Raw genomic sequence first — 23,865 nt, 5'->3', positions numbered from 1 at the left:
AACTTCATTAACCTTCCTTTATAAAGATACCATAAAGAAAGTGAAAAGGCAAGCCATAAACCAGGAGAAAATATTGGCAATACTTATAACTGATAATGAATTTGGATTAAAAATATATGAAAACTTTAATTCAATACGAAAAACTCAATAACCTAATAGGAAAATGGGCAAAAGCATATAAAACAACCTCAAACTCTTTTCTTGGGGAAATACGAATTACAATTAAAAGAAGATACAATTTTATATCTAAAAAAGGAAAAAAATTAATAAATCTTATAATGCCAAGTGTTGGAAAGGATATGGATCAATGAGACCTTTATACCTTACTGCCATGAGTGTAAATAGACCACTCTGAAAAACAATTTGGCGTTATCCTTTAAAGTTGAACATTTGCATATCCGTTCACCCAGAAAGTCCACTCCTTGGTATAGAGTCTAGAGAAACCTTGCACATGTGAACCAAGAGACATAAATGACAATCTTGTACGAAATAGGAAAAAAACTGGAAACAATCTAAACAAAAACCAACAGGAGAACAGACAAATCATGGTATGTTATACAATGTAATATCATTGCGTTCACTAATGAAATTAATTAGTGAAATTAACAAACCAGAGCCACACACAAAATTGTGGATGAATCTTAGAAGCATAAATGTTGACTGAAAAATTCAAGTTGCAGACTTCATGAAGTATGATACTATTCTTATAAAGCTTAATAACAAGTAAATCTACATAATGCATTTTTAGGACCATCTATATATGTAACATATAGATTTGAAAAGAAAACCAAGGCAAGAAGAGGAGAAATCCAAACTTCAGGATAGTGATTACCTCTTAGGTAGAGGCAAGGGAGTGGGTTAGGGAGGAGCAGCTACCTAGAAGCAACACAGATAATGTCATCATTCTCAGGAAGGTGGTGGCTTTATAGGTGTGCATGTAATTATACTTCATAATTTATCATGTGTTACACAGATTCGTGTGCATATATAAAATATCACATTAAAAAGACAATAAAGGAAAATTTTTTAAAAGACCCGAACTAAAACACAGTCATAGTGAGAATGGAAAACATACCTCAGTTTTAAGGAAGTAGAAATTATGAACCTAAGTAACTCATTAAATGGCAAGGTCAAGAGGGAGGAATCTAGGATGATGCAAAATGTCTGTCTCAGAGAATAATGACAGATCAAGAGGGAGCCCATGCCATCAAAAAGGAAAAGCCTATTTCACCAGTCATGGTAAGATATAAAACCTGTTGAGTTGTGTGCAGTCTAGACTCCAGGACAGACGCACAGCTGGGCGGATCTTAGCCTGGGCTCATTCATTCATTCACCAAATATTTACTGAAAGCTAACTCTGCACCAGGTATTGTACGAGGTACAGGGGATACAACAGAGAACACAGTCCTACTCCGACAAAACCTCATGGGAACAATTCACTAGGATGGGTGGACATATCAGGAATATAATTAAGTTTAGGGAACAATGAAGGCAGAGTCCTATAGAAAGAAAATACAAAGAATGTATATCAGCTAAAAGCAGCTTGAAAGGCAGCAATACAAATCAGTGGGGAAGAAAAGACTATTCAACAAATAGTGCTGAGACAATGGACTATCCTGAAGGGAAAGTTAAAATTAGATCTCTACCTCACACCATGTCCCACCCCCGCCCCCCAGCCTGAAAACAACCAGCCAATTGGACAAAAGATATAAATGTGAAAAGCAAAAACTTTTAAAGGAATAGAGAAATATTTCATGAAAAAGCTAACAGAAAGGATAAGCCATAAGGAAAAGACTGATAAATCTGACTATATTAAGACAATTTAAAACTTTTATGCAAGAAAGGATACCAATGAAATGTAACCTTGTGTCAAATGGAATTTTTCTTGCTGTCCTGGAATTGTCGATAAACTCAAAACTGATGACAAAGGATGCTAAGTACCCTGTGGTCTAAGACAAAGTTGCCGCCAGCAATTGGGCCTCCTCCCTAAGGGCTTACTGAGAATCAGACCAGAACTGAACTTACCACCTACCTTCTCTTCACCCTGCATAAGGCAAGGACTGAGACATGGGAGGGATCATGGGCTTTGCGGGCAGAGAGGTTATTCTCTCCCTTCCCTGTGCAGTAGAGAGGGGGTGCACCTCCTCCCCAGAAACTAAGGGAAGGGAAGGGGGAAATCCAAGGCAATCACTCACAGAGATCAGCATTGCCTAAAGGAAAGGGAGCTTGGCATCCTACTCCCGATTAAATGTCTTTTCTGGCAGACTTGCTGACCTGCTTCTGGTAATTAAGTCAAGGACAGAAAAGAAGTGAAATAAGAGAGAAACAGCTATTGGGTCAACCCGTACTTTCATTATTTGACAAACAGATAAAATTTTCCACTATGTTGAGTGGAATACACATCAGTGGGAAAGAACAGTCTATTCAATAAACGGGGCTGGGACAATGGGCTGCCCTCGTGGAAAAGGTGACAATTAGATCCACACCTCAAGTCAAGAGCCAGATCTCTGCATCTGGGAGCAGTGCAAAAGGGAAGCAGCCCACCTGCCTTTCAAACCCTCTAAGCATGCCCCGCCCAGTCGGAGGGGCAGCACTTTGGTGCCTGCTACACAGAGGACATCACAATTTGGTCTGTGTTAGAGCAGCAGTGACAAACAACAAGGAGGAAACTGCAACCTACAGTTAACACAAGCGAAAAGATGTTTGTTCTTTGGCTGCTGCTTCCTCCCACTCCACATGGCAGATCATCAGCACCCAGGGAGCGAGCAGGGGGAGGTACCTACCAAGCAGCCACAGCCGTCGTCCACGAGAGTCACAGGAAGGTTTAGGTGTGCTAGGGGTGAGGAGGCGAAGAGCGTTCAATCTGATTTGGAGATTTCAGTTTCAGAATAAACTAGCTGTCTCTTTAATTACAAAAATGAGACTTTCTAACAACCAAAAGTCACCGGAAAGTTATGGTGTCTTGACAAGACATTGTCAAGGGATCTCCCATGCAGCAGAAAAGAGAGGAGTTCCCGCTAAGACAGTTACGGGGAAATTACTAAAAATAAAATCACTTTCATACATTTACAGCCTGAGATTCCTTAGTGAATTCATTACATGAACTTGAAAGATAAACCAAGGAGCAAGAGAAGTTGCTCGCAAAATGTACGGACAATCAGTATCCAGAATATTACAGAATTTTGACGTCAATAAGGAAAAGATAAACAGGCATGAAGAATTAGAAAAAGGAATTTAAATTCACAAAAAAAAAGAAACCTGAATGACCAACAAACATATCAAAAGATGTTCAACCTCACCGGTAATCAGAAAGAGTAAATTACCATAATAAATACCAATTCACACCTCTAAGTTTAGCAAACTCTTTTTCTTTTGAAAAAAATTCAAAACTATAGAAAAGTTTAAAGTAAAGTAAGATTAATAAAGAGACTTTTCATCTAGATTCACCAATGTTAGAAACTTGCCACATTTGCTTTATCTTGCTCTCTGGGTATATTATTATATTGCTAAAGCATCTGAAAATAATTTTCAGATATCATATCCCTTTATCCCTAAATACTTGTGTGAGTACCTTCTAAGAACGAGACTACTCTCTTATATAACCATGATACAATGATCACTCTTTAGAAAAATTAACATGGATCAACAACTACTTAATACATAGCCCATATTCTATCTCATTTCCCCAGTCAAGGATCACACACAGCTCTTAGATGTCATGTGTCCTTAGTCTCCTTTAATCTGAAACAGTTCCTTGGTCTTTCTTTCTTTCTTTTTTTTTTGAGGAAGATTAGCCCTGAGCTAACATCTGCTGCCAATCCTCCTCTTTTTTGCTGAGGAAGACTGGCCCTGAGCTCACATCCGTGCCCGTCTTCCTCTACTTTATATGCGGGACGCCTACCACAGCATGGCTTGCCAAGCAGTGCCATGTCCGCACCCGGGATCCGAACCAGCGAAGCCCGGGCCGCCGAAGTGGAACATGCGCACTTAACCACTGCACTACTGGGCCAGCCCCCCAGTTCTTTCTTTCTCTTTCAGGATGCTGACATTTCTAAAGCATATAGGGCAGTCATTCTGTAGTTTGCAAAATTTTTTTAAAAATCTGTTAATACCAAGTCCTTGTAAGAACACTGGGAAACTCTTGTACCCCGTTACTAGAAATGGCAATTGAAATAACCCCTCCCAGGCGCATAACCCAGAAAAACTCTTACAAATGCAGAAAAGGAGACATTTGCTGGGATGTTCATTGTAGCACTATTTGTAACAGCCAAAAACGAAAAATAACCTAAATACTCATCAAGAGAGGAATGAATAAACAAAAAAGGTTTATTCATACAATAGAATATTAAATACAGTGAGAATGAAAAACAAGATATGCATGTATCAATATAGATAATTCTGAAAAGCATAAAGAAAAGTGAACAAAGCAGAATATGTAACATACTATTTATTTATGTATACTTCAAAAACACATAAAACTAGTACATAAATAAATGAGAACACACGTGAACTTCAAGATAGTGAAGATCGCTGGGGAGGGATGAAGGCTAATGTAATAGGGTAGAGATATTTTAGTTGTATCAAAAATTTCTTAGAAAAAAGGTCCAGAAAGGAATATGGCAAAATTTTAACGTTTATTAAATCAAGATGGTAGTGGCATAGACGGCTAATAGGCTATGTGTGATATCTTTCTGTGTTTGAAATAGTTCTTAACTAACATTTAAAATGTAATAAAATAAAAATGATTAAAATGTCCTAATGAATAGGTTTTTAATGCTGCCTAGCAAATTGATGCGCCTCACTAGCCTGGGCATTTACTCCATCTTCAGCAGCAACAGCCCTTCAATCATGATAAACAGACGAATATTTTTCACTTTTACAAATAAAGCTGTAAAAACTTCAGCTGGTAGAGAAACTGAGAATAACTCAGGGCTTATAATGATCTTATTTAGAATCATTCAGAAATGTATTATTTAGAAATCCTATCACTACAAAAAATAAAACTTCTTAAAAATTAAAGCGAGGCAGAACGGGTTTGGAGTGAAAAAATCCCTGAATTTGAACACAAGCCTTTATTTATTAGCTGAGTGAACTGAAGGTGCTTAAACTCTCTAAGTTTCCATTTCCTCATCTGTAGAATGGGAGTAATAAGAACTCATAAATTCTTGTGCAGATTAAATCATCAAACGCATGTAAAAGCTTAGTTCCTGCTTAGGAAAGGCTGGCTCTTGTTAGTATTATTTATAAACATCAAGTTTAAAGGCTAAGATATTGCTATCCACATTCCCTAGGATAACACTTTTTTAAAATGTCTATTTAGCATTATCTGAAACTACGCTTAGAAAAAATCTATGAAAACGTACATTTACTGCCAGAAAGGAAGATGATAGGAAAATAAAACATTTTAAAAATTTATATAGAGTTCAGGTCCCCTAGAAACATCTTGTACAAAGCCACTCAGATTAAATTCCCTCATTGAAGGGAAAATAGATAGACATATTCATCTCCATTTCATCTTTAACCTGCAGGGAAAATTATGGTTACAGGCTTAAAATTTTCCCTTCAAAATTTGGTGTGTATTAAGCTTTCCATGTATCCCACAAAAATTTTCACCTTAATATTTATAGCTTAAATATATTTATCCACCACTGCACTAAGTTTAGCTTCTCTACAAGGCAAGAAGACATGTGATGTTGAACTGAAATCAATTTCCCCACACAGGACACAACCCGGTAACAGTCCGTCCCTTAGTTCATGTTGGAAAGGTAATTCATGTGAATTTGAAAATGACGTGCAGCTCAGAGAATGGGCAAAGGGTAGCCATTTCCATCCTATTAAACATCTTGTCTGGTGAACCCAAGGCAGTTTTGTGTAGCAGTTAAGAAAGCGGGCTGCAAGAACAAACTGCCAGGATTTGAGCTGTTACTCCATTATTTACAAGCTGTGGAACGTTGGTGGCTTAATCTGTACAATGGAAATGTTAAAATCCATCTTGTAAAAGAGATAATACAGGTAAATTACATAATAGGTGCTCAATTAATATAACTTATTCTCTCATTATCATTTATGCTTCAGAAAAGCAAATCTTGATCAACCAATCTTAATGATAGTACTATAGGCAAGGATGATGAAACTCGTACATGATCAGTAAAATTACCACTACAAATAATACCTTTACCTAAATTTCCAACTGATTCTCTAATCAAAGCCAGTACCAAAAATTAAATTGACCAATAAGAGATTCATCCTTTTTCCCTCTTGGTCAAATTGCTAACTAAAGCAAGAGAAGTCAACAGATTAACTTCCACATTTCACAGACCTCCGGGAATTATCCAGATTTCTTGGTATGATCCTGTGAATCACTGTTTAAGGTAGACATTGTCACTCTGTAGAGCAGACTGCGGATTTTCTCTGTCCAGGACATGGAAAGCCTAGATGGTAGCTACCTCAAACGTTACCTCTTGCAAAAAAATCTAAGTTTATATCTCAACCCTCCATTAAGACTGGGAGAAGGAATGAGATGTGAGCGGTTGGATATGTCGGTATGTCCTTCCTTCCCTAAGGTGTCAAAGCTTTTCTCTTCACTTGCTCATTTTCAATGATTCGAATTCAACTAATAATTGTTAAGCAATCTATCAGGTACTTTTGCATTCACTTTCTCATTTAATCCTACACAGAAGCTAAATTTGACTGTCATCACCAGGTTCTATAATACAAATATTAGCAATCCATAAACTATGAATATAAGGTAATAAGACTGATTTGGACAAAAATAAAGAACTCAGAAGTAGACAGTAGAATTTTAGAGAGGGAAGGGACCTTAGAACTCACGTTTTTCATATTTTCATACCACTCATTGAGACAGATGGCCACTAGGCAGCCTCTGAATAAACATCCGTGATTTAGAGCCTGCTACTCGTTCCAGACAGCTGGTTTAATCTGTTTTTAGACAACTGTCGCTGTTAAAAAACAATTCCTTTGCATTGTGCCAAAATCTGCTTCACTGTACCTTCTAACCACTGGGCCAAGTTCTGTTCTTTAGAAAAACAGAGAATAAATTTCCTTCTTCTTCTACTTGATCAGCTTTCAAATATTCCCCTCCTCTGGGTTTCACTGGGTTCCCATACCATTTTATTTATATCTCACCTATATCACATAGCCTAATCACAGGGTTGTGTGAATGTTCACCTACTTTTTTCCTTCCTTCCTTTCTTCCCCACCTCAATGCTGCCCTTCCACTCCAGGAGAGATCCTTGAAGGAATGGACTGTATCTTTTGATGGGATAAATGAAAAGCAATAGGAAAAGTTAATATATATTGAAGTATAAGAGGAAGTCATTTTGGTTTAAAACTGATTCAGCTTGACCTTGTTTTTCCAGAATGGCCTGACGTGGACTGTCCAGCACACATTCTACATCTGCTTTAAACATTTATGGTATCCCAAAGCAAAGAATGCTGCCTTTAAAGATAGGGATGAATATCTCCCCCACCACATCAGCATTTCTTTAAAGGTAAGCATTTCTTCCCAGAAACTAGGGTCAGAGTGGCCTGCTGTGTACATCTTGTGACTACTGACCTGCTGCACACAGCAAACACCTTGTGATTGTAGTAAAAAGAAAAAAAGGATTTCTGTCATATTTGATGTTTGTTCCTTGTTCCAAAATGGCATATAACCATGCTGTTCCCCTCGCCTCTCCAGAGCGCTTCCTTCCCTGGTGGAGGTCGTTCTCCCAGGCTATAGTCCTCAGGATTAAATCATATAACAAACTCATCCCAATTTTTTTTTTTTTTAAAGATTTTATTTTTTCCTTTTTCTCCCCAAAGCCCCCCGGTACATAGTTGTATATTCTTTGTTGTGGGTCCTTCTAGTTGTGGCATGTGGGACGCTGCCTCAGCGTGGTTTGATGAGCAGTGTCATGTCTGCGCCCAGGATTCGAACCAACGAAATACTGGGCCGCCTGCAGCGGAGCGCGTGAACTTAACCACTCAGCCACGGGGCCAGCCCCTAAACTCATCCCAATTTTGATCTATGGATTGATCATTGATTATTTGCATCGACATTTTGTATCCTTATAATTTAGGAACACACATAATAGAGGGTGTCCTGAATGTGCCATAAAGCTCATTGTGAATGAAGCTTAATGTGAATGCCTCATGTTGCCTCCTTTAGAGAAAAATTCTCATGTGCTCCCAGTAAAACCAAGCCAGCTGTGGTAGCCTTCATGGATTGGACCAGAGACACCATGTGGGCCACAGACAGTCTAACATTATCTGGGCCAAAGGGGTTTCCAAGCCAAAGAAGGCTGTTAAAGCAGGGCTGCCCTAAGAGACACCAGAGAGAATAAGACCCAGGAACCTACAGACCAGCTTCTGTGGAGTCTTACCAAAAATCCACATTTCTTAAGGTCTCCTCAGCATATCTATGTACTTTTAAATTGAACTAATACAGGTACTCATGAGCAGAATTCAATCATAGTAATCCCTCCAAGCCTTTATATTCTCCAGAAAAATCGTCCCTAGTTTTTCAAATAATTCTTTACACACATAACAAAAATTACCTCAGCATGCTATTAATAATTAATGTTAATATAAATAATACTGCCATTAATCAAAGCATTTTTGAAACTCTTCCTCCCTTGTACTTTGAGGCACATTTCAATCTCTGTCTTTGAAGTACTTGTTTTGGCAAGGAAACACTCATTTGATGTAAAACACGTTAAGGTGATGACCTAACTGGTGAAGGGCACGTGTGTTTTTAAAGGTGGATGTGACTATTTTTGAAAAAATGTAAAGTCATATGGCACTGAGTCTTGCTAATAAGGTGAATAATTAACTGAGTTCAGTAATGAGAAAATACTGAAGTATTTTTTCTGTCTTATAAGCTAATTATAAAAGTAATTCTCTAGAGATATCCCAAAAATGTTCTGAGCTATGGTAGCACCATTAGAATTAGTGTATCCCAAAGGTCACCACTTTGCAGGAAAAATCCTCATTTAGCAGATTTAGATCTGGACTTTGTTTAAGATAAGTCATATATTATAATCACACCATATGAAACAAAAATCCGTGACAACTAAAGCAATTGTTATTATTACTCATGGAGTTCATAATAAAGAGATTGTTTTTTAAGTGGGCTGAGGAACAAGGCTTTTTTTTTTTGTAAAGATTGGCCCTGAACTAACATCTGTTCCCAATTCTTCCCAAAGCCTCCCCAACCCCCAAGAACATAATTGTATATTCTAGTTGTAGGTCCTCCTAGTTCTGCTATGTGGGACGCCACCAAAGCATGGCTTGATGAGCAGTGCTAGGTCTGTGACCAAGATCTGAACCAGTGAAACCCCAAGCCTCTGAAGCGGAGCGTGAGAACCTAACCACTGGGCCATGGTGAGCCCCTAAAGAGACTTTATCTAAATACGATCAAGGCATTTATATGAAGTTTAATTGGTGTGTGTACAGCTGATTGAGACTTTTTAAATCAGAGTTGTTCTTTTTCTACAATCTCTTTTAGGGAGCCACAGAAGTTTACACCAGAGGCATAGGGAACACTTCCCTTAGAAAATATGAAGTACAGGATTCTGGAGTCTCTAGGCATTTAGCAAGGATCACCTCACATAGAAGCGTAACGATTCTCAGCCACAAGAAGCTTGAATTTGACAGCAAACTTAGAAATTTCTCCACTTCTTCTAAATCGCTCAAAAGCAACAAGAAGAATAAGAAACAGAAACACAAACTCCTTTAATGAAACTTGGAAGCATCCATACCCTTTCTAAGAAAGGTTATATGAAAAGGTCAAAAGGGGGAAAGGGAAATGCCAAAAGCAGACATTCATGGCTGAGAATTCCCATTGACCTTTTGATACAAAGTCTAAACAAGCTCAGAATACAGGGGTAAGGGAGAAACTATAAAGAAGAGCCATATTTTCGAGAAGTAACCAGTGAGGTGGAGAGGGAGAGTCTGCCTTGTGAAGAGTCCTGTAGTGCTATTCTTTGTCAAGGAAAAATAAAGAAAAAATGAGCTCACATATACAATCCTATGCCGACAGGAAAATTCCTGTTAGCCTGGAGGGTGGCCTAGAAGCCTCCAACGCCGCTCCACCCTCATAAAGCAGCTGGTTCAAGAAGAACTTATTTCATTCAAAGCTGAAAAATCATCAGTAATGAATCTACATAAAGATTTATATTGATAGTCCAAGAAAAAAAGGATAAAACACATAGCAAATAGAAAACACTCATCAGAAAAATGTTAAAGAAAAGATGAAAATATACAATGCCATTATTTAAACACAATTTCTTAAACATATGGGCCAATATTGTCTTTGAAATAGGAGCACAATAGGTCAAGGAAAATATGGTAAGCCAAAAGGAGATGAAATATAAGCTCAGAAATCTCAAGAGGAGAAAGAAAAAACAAAATCACCGCAGAAATGAAAGGTAAATCTGAAGCAGCACATATGAGGATAGATAGGAATAAGATAAGTACGATAAAAAAGGAGCCAAAAAAGAGAAATGGGTGAGAAATTTAGACTAGAGAAAAAATGGTAGCAATGGAAGACAGGCAAAGAAGATTCAGCAGGCATTTAATTGTCATCTTTGCAGAAGAGATCCAAAACAATGGAACAGAAAAAATATTTCAAGATAGAATTCAAGGAAATTATTCAGAAATAAAAGAACATTGGAGTACAGATTGAAAAACCATACTCTATGCCAGGAAAAATTCATACAGATCTACCTACAGAACCATCAATAGCAAGTTATTAGATTTAAAAGATAAAGAAAATTTGGTATTCGAATCAAAATCTCAGGTCAACTACAGGAGAAAAACAATCAGGCTGGCCACGAACTTTTCCACATCAACACTCCATTCTTGCAGCAGGAGAGCAACGTTTACAAATACATTAAGAAAGTACAGTCATATCTAAGAATTTTACAGCTAGTCAATATAAACATATAGAAAATAGAAAACAGTTTAGAACATGAAATAACTCAGAGAACATAGTTTCCATGAGCTCTTTTGGAAGAAACTATAGGAAGACAAACTTCAGCCAGCAAAGAGATTAATGGAAAATCATGGCAGAAAGACTGGTGGTACGGATTAACTCTGTTTAACTGTGGGACTAAAACTAAAACAAATTTGGGTTATAATCCCAACAAGGTAGAGAAGGGGATCAGAATATGCCACCCGAAAATATATCACTATGGCATAAGGATTATTTTGAGTTGAAGGCAATTAAGAAGCAGAAAACACAGAAAGAGCTCACTGCTCTCCTCCCGTATGCTTAAAAGCAAGACATAAATTTCCCTTTGTGAACGTCTTCCCCCTCCTCTCTCTCATACCAGGAGGAAGAAAAACAACTGTCATCACTGGAGACAAAAAGCTGGCACCGAGATGGGTCTGCACAAACAAACTTTACTAAAGTAACCCTAGTCTTCCACCATTAGTTTCCCCATATATTTGCTTTTCCACAATTTACTGCCCCTAGGAACCCAAACCTCTTTTCTTTGTGTTGTCACTTCTCTACAAATTTATCACCCTTTGCTAAGACAGTATATAAGCCCCAAATTCTAACTACCCCTTTGAATTACTCATCACTGAGTTCTCCTGTGTGTATGCACTCTGCATGCGTAAATAAACTCTGTTTTTCCCTCTAGTTAATCTGTCTTTTGTCAGTTTAATTTGCAAGGCCCAGCTACTGAACCTAATGGGTAGAGGAAAGGTTTTTTCCCTCCTCTACCATTCTAATGACTTAACTAGCAAAAGCTGGGAGGGGAAGGGGAAAATGGTGAAAGATAAAATAAACACATTGATTTTCTCATATTTTAGAGTTGGGAGGTCAAAAGACAAAACTTGAAACTTATAAATCAAGTAACAGAGAGATATGTATGTGTAAAGATATAAAGATAAGCAATATGACAAATAACATAATCCACTTCAGCAGAGACTGTCAATTCTCTTCCTTGGTTTTTTAGCTCAACACATGGCCTCTAGGAATTAAGACTTTATTTCCAAGCCTCCGTTGACAATAAGTTGTTTATGCAACTTTACAGAAGCTCCTTATAGGAGGAAGGATCTCTCTTCCCCATCACCTTCTCACTGTATTTTGGAATGAAGAAGTAATCGCCAGAGCTCCAGTAGCTTTCTCGGACCATGGAATCAGGTTAGATTGAAAAAATCTGAAAAAAATTGTCACTGAAAAATTTGTGACAAAGTAATATGAAGAAAAAGCCTGGGTCCCTGACATTGGTAGATACCGAACGCCAGCTCTCGAATGACTACCTCCTGATTTCTTGAACAGGAGAGAGAAATACATTTCTACGTTCTTTTAGCTCCTTAGTGGTTGGCATTTTGTGGTTTTCCCTGATTTGCACCAAACCTAATCCTAATTAATTTAAACGATATGAGGATAGCTTTAAAATGATACTGAGTGCACAAAAAGAAGATCTGAACACATGGAAAGGTATATCAAGTTCTTGAAAAGTAAGACAGAACATTATATAGACATCAATTCTACTTAACACAATCACAATAAAAGTACCAAAGAATGTTTTACAAACTAGACAAGCCAACTTTAAATTTCAAATAGAAAAATAAACAAGAAAGACTGCTGGGAAAATTGTGTAAAATAAAGTCTTAAAGTAAGGACGTGTGTGCGTGTGTGTGTGCGCCTGTGTATTTTGTTTGTTTGATTTTGTTTTAAACTATAATAATTAAAATAATGTGGTTCTACAGCATATAGAAATCCTAGAAATAAATCTAAGTAGATATAGGAATTTAGTAAATGATACAGGTGGTATTTCAAATCAATAAAAAAGATAGATTATTCAACACATGCAGCTGTGTAATCATCTGGAGGAAAAATAAATCTGGATCCCCATCCCACACATTTCATCAAAATATATTCTATATGGATCAAATATTTTCACATAAAAAGTGAAACCATAAAAGTATTAAAGAAAATATGGGTAAAAAAATTTCTTAAATATTCTCATATGGGGGAAGATCTTTCTAAATAGGACACAAAATCTGAAGCCATAAAAACTTTGTAAAGTTGACTACACAAAAATAAAAAATTGGGGAAAAAACACCCATAAGTATTAAAAAGACACACAGACTAGGGGGAAAAATTCTCAACTCATATCACAAAGGGCTGATTTTCTTAAAAGAATTTTTAATTATTTTAAGAATTAATTAATGAATTCTTTTAAGAATTTCTCTTGATTTATAACAAAAAGCCCATCAAGAAAAGTAAATATATGTTGAGTCTTAAGCATATAGAACACTAAACATAAAAAAAGATGGTCAAGCTGATTCATTACAAAGAATGCAAAGTAAAACTACACTATGATATCATTTTCATCTATCTATTTGACAAAGATAAAATACTTTGGTAACACATTGATGGTTATTAAGGAGGAAATGGACCCCCTCATACATTTGTTGTGAGAACATAAATAGATACAAGCTCCATCAAAATCAGTTTGATAATAGCTAAAAAATCAAAATGCAGATATACCTTAATCAGACAATTTTGTAGATCTGCACGTTTCAAATGTCATGTATATAAATGCCATGCACCTTATATACCTGTAATTGCCTGTAATAGCTAACTATTGGAGATATCCTCTACTTCCATCAATAAAAGACTAATAAAGAATACAACCACATAATGGAATATAATGTAACCATTTAAAAGCAAGGCTTTGACAATCGGTGAGCCCAGCAATTTTGCAGAATTTGCTGCTTCCAAGAAAATTGTATGAAGAAGAGGATTATACCCACTAACTGATGTCATCCTACATTATAAATTCCTTGGCCTCTTCTTGTGATCTTGTACACCTCATAAATCTAAAGATTTTATAGTCAAAATGATCAACCAGATGGAAAATAAAGGACTACAACCTCTTGTGAGTTGGAGAATAGTGTAAAATGTCATTATCTAATATGAAAATGCATAAGATATTTTAAAGTAGTACTGATGAAACAGTAGAGCCTAAGGATCCACTTGAAAAAGGGATTATCTGGAGAAACGTAATAGGTTTTCACACCGTGAGAGCATTATTTTCCTAATGTACCATATCTCCCACTGAGTTCTCCAGCTCAAGGCTTATGTAAGTGCTCTTTGGAAACTGTGGCAACATTTTGCTTTCAACATCGCAAAGGAACTCTTCTGCAACCAAAAACAACAAAAAAAAAGGAAGGACTTGGACTCTGATTTCTGAAGTCCCCTCCAACTAATGTCCTATTTTCTCTGTTCCGTTCTCTCCTCACAGTAGATCCAAAGAATAGAATTCTACTCACTATTCACACACACACACACGAACACAGAGACATATATGGAATTCCGTACAGATAAAGACACATGTCTAATGGATGCTTACCTGATAACGTGTTGGCTGATTGAGAATGCTGTTAAAACTGTGTGATTCAAAAACTCTTGAGTTAGACTGAGTGAAGAGGTTTAACTAGGAAAAAATACAATTAACCTAGTAAATTAGAATACATTCATTTGGAAATCAAAAATATAGTCTACTTTATTCTCCTTGATAACATTTTTGGAGTCAACATTTCTGAGAAATATTTTGTGGCAGTTGAATTTTATAAGTGATTTCATGTGTTTCCAAAGGTAAAAATTAATGTGAGCATGCTTACATTTATCAAAATCTTGGCAAGACACACTGTAATGGAACTGTTTAATTGAAAAAATATTTTTAAAACTTGGTTCGTTCTAAACATAATTGCTCCTGGGGACCTTGTATACTTTATCAAATGTATGCATGGCATCTAGAAGCAAAGTTGCATAGAAGCAACTCCGCTCCTGAGCCCACGTTCCTCTCCTACACTTGAACAGAAATACACTACAAGTTGGGAGAGTATCATTTGGTATTTTGTAGCCCTAAAATATGAGCCAAAATAAGACATCTTCCTAAGTATCTTGGCCTTATACTGAGTGAGGTTTACAACGTTGGAGAAAACTAGGCTAGAGAATTTGGTTTTCTTTTCTTTTCTCTTTCTTTTTAAGGTTTGACTTTTGAGTGGGTAGGAAGAGAAAACAAGAGGAACGCACCATTACTGTGTACTGTTCACATATGTGAGCAGGGTCTGCCTCTTATTCATGGGCAAGCTGCTACGTATAAGGTGAGGTTCAAAGGCAGGTTCCCCCTATCCAAAAATACAGATCCGCCTCACCACCTGAATTCTCCCACCATCCTTAACTCACGAAGGTGCAGGATGCTAGGGAGGAAGGAAGTGGCTCTGATAGGCAAGGACACTCCTAACTTTGTTCTTTTACAATTGTGTCAGGAAAAACCCTTGGCCAACAAAGTTAATTCTCCTGTTTGCCATTGGAGGTCAGTATCTGACTGTTGACCAAGGTTAGCTGTCTAGATTAACACAAAAGACCTCCTGAGGCTCCTTTCTTTCTTCTAAAAAGGAAAAAAGAACATAATTTCTCCAAATTTTTACTAAATTCAGTACACAGAGAGTATCTATGAATAGATCAAAGGGATTTAAACAGCTCCGTGCACAATTTAAAAATAAAATCAAAATGGCAGTTTTTAACCAGTAAGGGGAGACTGGGAAGCTAAGAATCATGGCTCCTGAGAGATCAGCCTTCCTTTCTATTTCTAGCAACCTCTCTGAGCAAAACTATTCTTCCCGCCAATGGTGCAATACAGACAGGCGAGGACACCCTAAATGGGGCACAGCGCTCCCCTCGCATTCCTGTGCACAAGCTGCGCTTCCTTCGCATGGGTCTAGGTAGCCACAAGCCACCACAAGGCGCTCTTCTCAACGAGACTGTTAGCATTCCCCCTTCCAGCTTATGACTATTGGGAATAGAGTCAGTGACATCAGTTGCCTACACAAAGAAAACTTTAAGGTATAAAGCGCAAGAGCTGTGAGTTCTCATGCTTGACAGGCTTCTTTTTTTAATAATAAAGCTTCAGTTAATAAATCTCCAGAGAAACAAAGTGACTTCAGAACAAAGTCTATTTCAGCAGTAGCAGGAGTTGCCCAGGGTGGCAATTGGAGCCTGGCCCCTTTAAGAGACCAGCTGCCCCCGAAGCTGAAGGTACAGCCCTGGGGAAGAAGCAGGGCAGTAACCAAGCCAGAGCCACAGCCACTCTGGAGCAGGAGGCAGCCAGGTGCAGTAGAAGGAGCTGGCATCTCGTACTGGAAAACTCAAATTTGCACCTACTTCACCCTGGCTAGCTCCTATGACTCTGCATAAGTGAGTTATTTTAATGGTTTCAGTTGTCTTATCTATAAAATGGGAATAACGATATTACCTACCTCACAGTGTTGCATGAGGTTCAAGTGTACAGCAAAGCACTTTGAAAACTGTGAATGAGGAAGGGCACTGATATTTGTTGAGGCTGGAACTTTGTACATCTCATATCATCCTCATAATAACCCTACGAAGTTTTCTCTCTCTCAGATGAGACAATTAAGGCTTAGGGTGATGAAGAGATTCATCCATTTTACTTGCTAACAAGCCATAAGCACCAGAACTCCAGTCCAGGTCTAACACCAAGGCTGTCTTCCTCACATTACTCTGCTTCTCACTGTCTACATAGGAGGTATTATTTGAAATCATGGGATGTCACAGCCAATCACTGCCTTGCAACCTAATAGCCTTAAGAGCCCACATCCAGGTCAAACAAAAAAAAAAACGTTTAAAAGGCCACCTTCTTAGAGAATAAGATGCCAGGGTATTACAAATCTCGGAAACACACATCTATTTAAAAAAGTGAGAAATTAAATTGCACTAATTCAGCCTTTTTTCCCAGCTTCAACTGAGAAAAAATATTTACCTCTGCTCAGGAAGGCCTGAACCTAAAGGAAATAACATTGCAATCTTGTGGGCTCCCAGGGCATTACAGCTATGGACTATTTTTGCAACTTTAGGTAGCAATTATATTTTAACTCCACAAATTTCCTCCTTTCTGCCTCGCTCCCTATTATCTGAAGTTCTTCTCATATCATTCTGTCTCCCATACCAATTCTATCTCTGAAAATTAAGTTCATGATAATAAAGTGCTATCATGAAACTCATCTTTGTTAAAATCAAAGTATGACTCAACAGGGACAGCTCAAGGACAATCTATTCTTGATTATTTATAAAACAGGTATTTATGGTTAATATTTGAGGATGCTCTTAGACCTGTATTGATTTTATGATATTAAATGAAAATAGATTATTTAGCCCAATAAAGGGTTTCTACAAATAAAAAGAATATGATAGCGGTGAACTATACGCACCACCAGGAGGAAAACGTGAGGTAAAAACTATTTAACTTCAGAGTAACAGTTGAGAAGCATGGAACACAAAAAAATGGAGTGTTTTCTAACAACAACTTTTCTTTTTACTTTTAACAAGATAAAGAAGCTCTTTTGTTTATTTATTTTTAATCTGGTAGTTTACATGAAATTCTAACCAAAAGCAAGGTACAGACTAAGTGACTTCTTGAAACATTATGAAGATATAAAGTATTAGTCTATGAAAGATTATGGAATGGACAGTTACTTTCAACATCTTCTAAGTTCACGCATAAAAATTATTGAACAAACATGGAAAGACAAGGAGAAAGACAAAACATTTATCTTAAGGTCTTGGTAAGGTCTCGATACCTACCCTGGACTTTGAGTTACCCATTCCCATTTCTATATCCTTCTGTAGCCTTCTCTGTCTGCATTTGGAAAAGTTAATGATCCGCATGATGAAATAAACAAATGACTTGGGACTAGGAACTAGACTGAAGGGTGGAGGTAACGTTTTTCCATCATCAAAATAAGATAACCAAAGTTTCGAACGTGCAAACTTCCATTCTACATCACTGTCGTCCTGTGTCACAAAAACAGAGAAGAAATAACAACTCATTTTTAAAACTTAATATTCTAATAAGTGACTCCAGTAGGGTCTTACAATGAACCTAAATTATGCTTTTGAAATATGTAAGTGACTTATATATACTTATCTGCAAATAATCTCTGTTGGCATACATAATATTTAGAGTATCACTTTTACGATATTCATTTTTTTAATTTTTTTCTTCCATATGCCTCTATCTGTACCCACTGAAATTTAAGCAGCATTTCCTGTCCCCCATCCAAAAACAAAGCAAAAACACAAGAAGAATTCAGGGTCAAGGAAGGATGAAAAGATTAATGCCTCCCTCCCTCCCCGCCCTGGCCAATGCTGCGTATTCAACAATAGCTCCCCACTCTCTGCCACCCTCCCTCCTCAACTAGACCCATCCAAGCCAATTGTAGATATAGCATATTATACTCCAAGGGCAAAGGAAGAAAAACAGCACTCAGATAAACTGCACTTTGGAGTTTATGTGTCTGCCATATGTCCTCAAATGTCACATAAGGGCTTCAGTAGCTTATTCCTGTCTTCTCTCTTTCTTATCCTCAGTGCTGCCCCACTGTGATGGGCATAACAATCCTAACTGGTAGAAGGGATGGAGAGAAGAAATGAAGAGGAGGGGTCCGTAGTTGGAGGAAGTTGGCTCACTCATTTCACACTGCCCAGACTGCCATTTATATACCCAAGCAGGTGTTCAGAGAACCACATCTGTCATTTCTGCAGGACATACCTTTTGCTTTGAGAACACTATCTTATGTGTTTCTAAAACACACATAGAGATTCAGTGGACTTAAGAAACAGCAAAGCACTAAAAAGATACTGAGCTCTAAACTGGAGGATGTAAGAAAACATGTACGACGATGAGGGAAGACACCAAACCAAGCCCGATCTGAAACAAAACGTGAAGTGATTTCTAGAATACCAAAAATTCTGACTGGATAAAGAACATCATCAATGTTTGCCAGACGTGTAGTGATTTCTCCACCAGAATCTTTCAGAGGGTTGGCTGGCTCACCTAGGAGAGAATAACTTTCCCATGGCCAATACTTCTTCCAGCCACAAACTTCAAAACTTTGGAAATACAACCTGAGAGAAGGCAGAGTGATGGTCAATTCATGGGGACCCCTGCTGTGCTCCTGGAAGACACTGGAAGGTATATGCCCATCTATCCAACTGGAAAACAGAAAGGCCATGGCTCTCTCTGCCCGGGTGTAAGCCTCTTTGTTCACATGAGCTGAGCTGCTCCATAGGGCACGAAAGCACATCAGTATGCTATTACAGCGTACAAGGATAGACAGCATGGACAGAAAACAGATTTACCTCAATTTCTTGATATGAACTATTGATCATAGCAATTAGCATGTTGAGTAAAACGACCACCATAGTTACATTGTATATTCCATAAAGAACATATCCGATATTCTCTATGAATTTGTGATCATATTTGAGCACAACAGAAGTCACTTCAGACAAGCCAAATATTGACCAAAACAAAGTCTTGAAACTTTCTTCTACACTGTTGAAAGAACAAGGTATACAATAAATAAACAGTTTTCATATTAAAAAGTCAAAAGTAAAAACACCTTAGGGTGTGAATATTGTACAGATGTAAAATTCCATCATAAAACATCATCATCATAAACCCCCAGAGTAGAATTATTTTACTATAATATTCAATAGAAATTATTTTCTCAGACTTTCAGGAACTGGCGATTAAATGGCACCAATTCCCAGCTTTTCTGTAAGTTATCATCAAGTGAAATTCTCTGAAATCAGCAGGAGAAAGCTGAAGTCATGCCATAATACCATCCCTTTCTCCTAGAAGGGTGGAAGTTTAGGGTCTGATTTTGTAGGTGGTTAGAAATACGAATCAGGTGTTCTGGCGTAGAACAAGGGTGGAGTTAAAATTATCTACCTATTTCAAAAAAAGTAAGTACAAACATATTCCTTGCAGCCCTGCAGTAGGGAATAATAAAAACCACCTAAATGACCATCAATAGGGGAGTGGGCAAGTAATTTTGGTACATCCATATAATGGAATGCGATGCAGCCACCAGGGTAAAAATAAGACAGATCTATCTTCCTGTTTATATAAAATGCTATTCAAGATACGGTATTAAGTGAAAAAATAAGATATAGCAAATGTGAAATAGTCTACCATTTAAATATAAAAAGAGGGGTATACAAATATTTATATTCTTGTTTATGCAAAAAAATCTCTCTTAAAGTAACCAAAAGAAGCCATTGCGTCTGGGAACAAGGGAGAACTAAGAGACTGGGTCCACGGGGGAAGAGGGAACAGGCTTTGCTGCAGACACCTCTCTGTGTGAATGTTTTTGGTACATGAATATATTACCTACCTAAAAGTTACACTTAACTGGAAATGAAGAGGAGGCAACAGAATGAAACATTCCTGTTCTTTTCTCTTAATTCATATAAACTGCTTCCTGATTTTTCCATCACAGTAATGAGCACTTAGGCCCTCACCAGACGAATTACCTACTTTTATCCCTTAAATGAACTTTTGTCAACCAAATCTGGCTGGTTTTGTCATATAGTCAAGTTGGCATCACTGATCAGTGAACTGTAAGAATAATTCTTAAATTAAACAATTACACATGCAGACTTCCATTACAAAGGACGGTTCAAAAGTAAGTCCTTTTTCCAAAGAACAGTACTTTTTTTGATTTATTATAACTAACTCTAAATAATAATCTATAGATTTGTAGGTTTTAATACTGGTGTGTTTATTAATTAATTCATTCAGCAAATATTGATGGAACACCTGTTATTTTAGACCCCAGGGCTAGAGGGTTGAATAGAGAGGTTCCCATTCCTATGGAATTACTGTCTATTATGAAACATTAATTGTATGATGTTATAGGACAGATGGTAAAAGGAGAATAAGAAAAACTACCACCTTTTTGTTCCTGCCATAACTTAACCATATCACAAAATTCTCCAACTCCTTTCTCTTACTCCTTTGCAAACCTTCCACCCCTGACTTCGTTCTGTTTGACTCTGTAAGGAGTGGAGAATCTATGCGTGGGGAGAGGAAGTAACAAAATGGAGGGGACACCGGCAGGGCCTGAGCTCCTACCGTGGGCATGAGGCTTTATAAAAATTACCTTACATAATCCTCACAACGACCTGATTTAAACCTTATTGCGCTTATTTTAAAAATAAGGAAACTAACACTGAGAAATGTTAAGTAACTTAACCCAAGGCCACAGTTAGAAAACAGCAGACTGCATTCCCATCCAGGTGTGCCTGATTTTCGAGCCTATGTTCTTTCCACTATATCATGTTGCCAATCCTCATACAACATAGTGAAGAAAAGGGAATGTATAAAATGAGTTCAAAGGACAAAGGGGGCATGGATGGCATTGAATGCAGGATCTCTCTATCCTTCCCCTACTGGGTTCGCGCAGATTTGTTTTCTTTATTACAATAGAGTTTGTTTCAGTTGTCTTTCACCCCTAAGACCTGCTCTATATTAACTACTTGAAAGAATTAATTTCAAAACAATTTAGATGCCTGGAAGGGCTTGTTATTCTATTTTAGTCTACGGGGACCTTACTGAAGGTCTAGTTTGTTTCCAGTGGTGACATCACAGGGTACAAAGGGCAGCAGGGAGGGTTTATGATCTCCCCACCTGGAAGGACTACAGTGCAGAGGGAGGGCCCACCTCCATGACAACTAAGCACCAGTGAGGATCTCACATTCTGGATGTTTCCATGCTGAGGGACTTTAAAAGGACAACAACCAAGGAAGCTGAATCAAGGAAGATCTCACGGGGAAGGGGAGTCCCCAGCACAGAAGGACCAAAGGAAGGAAGGGGTCCTACCATTACAGTGGGCTGTACAACATTTACCTATGATTTCTTTTGACTCAAATCCCTATACTGATTAATGATACATTAAAATAAAAGCTGATGCTTCTTTTTTGAAATAGTAGTAATGCCTATAAAATGATGAAACTAAATTTAATGTCATGCATAATGTAAGAGAAATCCAATTATTAAAAATTTATTATCCAATTCTCTTAAAATAGCCAGTTTTGTCTAGGATTTTTCCAAATTCTGATCCATTCTCTGGTTGAATGCTCACTAAGCTCAAAGAAATGAACCTTTGGAGCAAAGTAATCACACACAAGCACTAACTGTTTTTTGTTTGCTTGTTTTGTTAGGAAGATTCGCCCTGAGCTAACAACCGTTTCCAAACCATCTTCCTCTATTTTGTGTGTGGGACGCCTCCACAGCATGGCTGATGAGGAGAGTAGGTCCACACTGGGGATCTGGGCCTGTGAACCTGGGCCACCAAAGCAGAGCACACAGAACTTTAACCACTCGGCCATGGGGCCAGCCCCAAGTATTAACTGTTTTTAATGGCTTCTTTTTTCTCTTAAAAACATCCTTATTACAATCATTGAAATTTTCTTCATCACACCTTTTTTATAAGATGTTTTACTTACGTGGTAAAAGCAGCATTTACTTTAGCCCCAAGGTAATAAGAATAAAGTATGAACATGCCAATCATAAAGGCAAGAAACACCATAATAAAGAGGACCATGAACTTGAATATGTCCTTCACTGTCCTTCCAAGAGAGATCTGTAAGGGGCCAAAGCTCTCATTCGCAGGGAGGATGTACGCGATTCGAGAGAAGCTGAGCACAACGGCTATGGCATAGAGGCCTTCAGATATGATCTGAGGGTCGGAAGGGAGCCATTTATCTCTGGCTAGAAAAAAAGGGAAAAAAAGATTTAAAATGGAGCTTTCTATTCATTGCTAACCATGCAAAATAAATACCTTAAATAGGATCTATCCTACAGTTTGGTGGCTATTATCTCAGTTGAAATTACTTTAGACGTAACTGTCTAGGCACTATTTTTCATGATAAATCAGAAATAGATGAATTCTACATTCACATGGATTATTTTAAAGGAGGAAACATTATTATAAAGATACTAAGCTGACTTCGCTGACTTCACATTGAATAGAAACAGGATAAAGTACAAAAGATTAAGAAAGAGGGAAAACACTTCATTAGACACAGACTGTGTCCAGGATGACAAAACAACAGACTTGACTGATTTGTCCCTTCAGTTACCAGATTAATTGACCAGCTATTTTGTCATCCTATAGGCTCAGTTGGCACAAAACTTCTTTTCCCATATTTCATGGGGAAATTAGTTCATCTAACAGTTTATGCAACTAAAATGTCCTATTACGAGAAGGAAGAATGTCACTGAATAACAATGGTGCTGTCAATGCGATATCTGAGCAATATAATGTGATCCTGGAAAATGTAAAATGCTACTGAGGTACAAAACTTTTGGATATAGATTCTGAATGAGGACGCTCAATACCCCTTTCAAGGTCACTCAGTAAGTTCACAGCAGACTATTAGGTACTCATCTCCCTGGAGGGTCAACGACACACTACGTGGTTAACCTTTTGCGAAGTCGGTCACTCCCCGAAGAATGGAGGCATTGCACATATTTGCAACAACAATAAAATTAACATTTATGGAATGTTTAATATGTACCAGGCACTGTGCTTTCAATGACCCTATGGATTTCATGTTATTATTATCCTCTTTTTAAAGCAATCAAGACTTAGAAAGGTTAAAAACCTGACCAAAATCATACACATAATAAGGAGTGAAGCCTGAATTCACAAATTTCCCTCCAGATGATAGTCATTAGACACATGTGAATAAATTTAAATAGTTACTGAAATAGTCAAGGTATATACATTGAAATAGTCAAGATTATATTACACAGTCAAGATAGATATATATTATATATATTACAAAGATATATATTACACAAGATACATATTGTAGCTAATTCTTTAATTATAAATGGTAATCATTTGCTCATTTGATCTGGTCTCCTTGGTATATAGAAATCTTTGCTTGCTGACAATAAGAGATAATGCGTTTAAATTTCACAATGTGTGAAACGTACATCTTAATTTTAGAGCAGGCACCCAGCC

The 23,865-nt window shown here is 37.5% G+C and overlaps 1 protein-coding gene across 9 annotated transcripts in view; it reads right to left on the bottom strand.

The window, feature by feature from the left end:
• TRPC3 (transient receptor potential cation channel subfamily C member 3) overlaps positions 1–23,865 on the bottom strand; it is a 142,806-nt gene that overhangs the window by 9,724 nt on the left and 109,217 nt on the right. For 3 of the 9 annotated variants that reach the window (XM_070609182.1, XM_070609176.1, XM_070609175.1), the window contains exons 7-11: positions 22,340–22,604; positions 19,187–19,382; positions 17,630–17,839; positions 16,288–16,335; positions 14,376–14,459 (exon numbers count right to left, since the gene is read on the bottom strand). In XM_070609182.1, coding sequence (XP_070465283.1) covers positions 14,376–14,459; positions 16,288–16,335; positions 17,630–17,839; positions 19,187–19,382; positions 22,340–22,604 — 803 coding nt within the window. The remainder of the gene's footprint in view (positions 1–14,375; positions 14,460–16,287; positions 16,336–17,629; positions 17,840–19,186; positions 19,383–22,339; positions 22,605–23,865) is intronic. The other 6 variants (XM_070609183.1, XM_070609178.1, XM_070609177.1 and 3 more) reach the window with 2 other exon arrangements.

The sequence above is a fragment of the Equus przewalskii genome, chromosome 2, assembly GCF_037783145.1.
Source record: "Equus przewalskii isolate Varuska chromosome 2, EquPr2, whole genome shotgun sequence".
NCBI lineage: Eukaryota > Metazoa > Chordata > Mammalia > Perissodactyla > Equidae > Equus > Equus przewalskii.
This window is presented reverse-complemented; position numbering and strand designations above follow the sequence as displayed.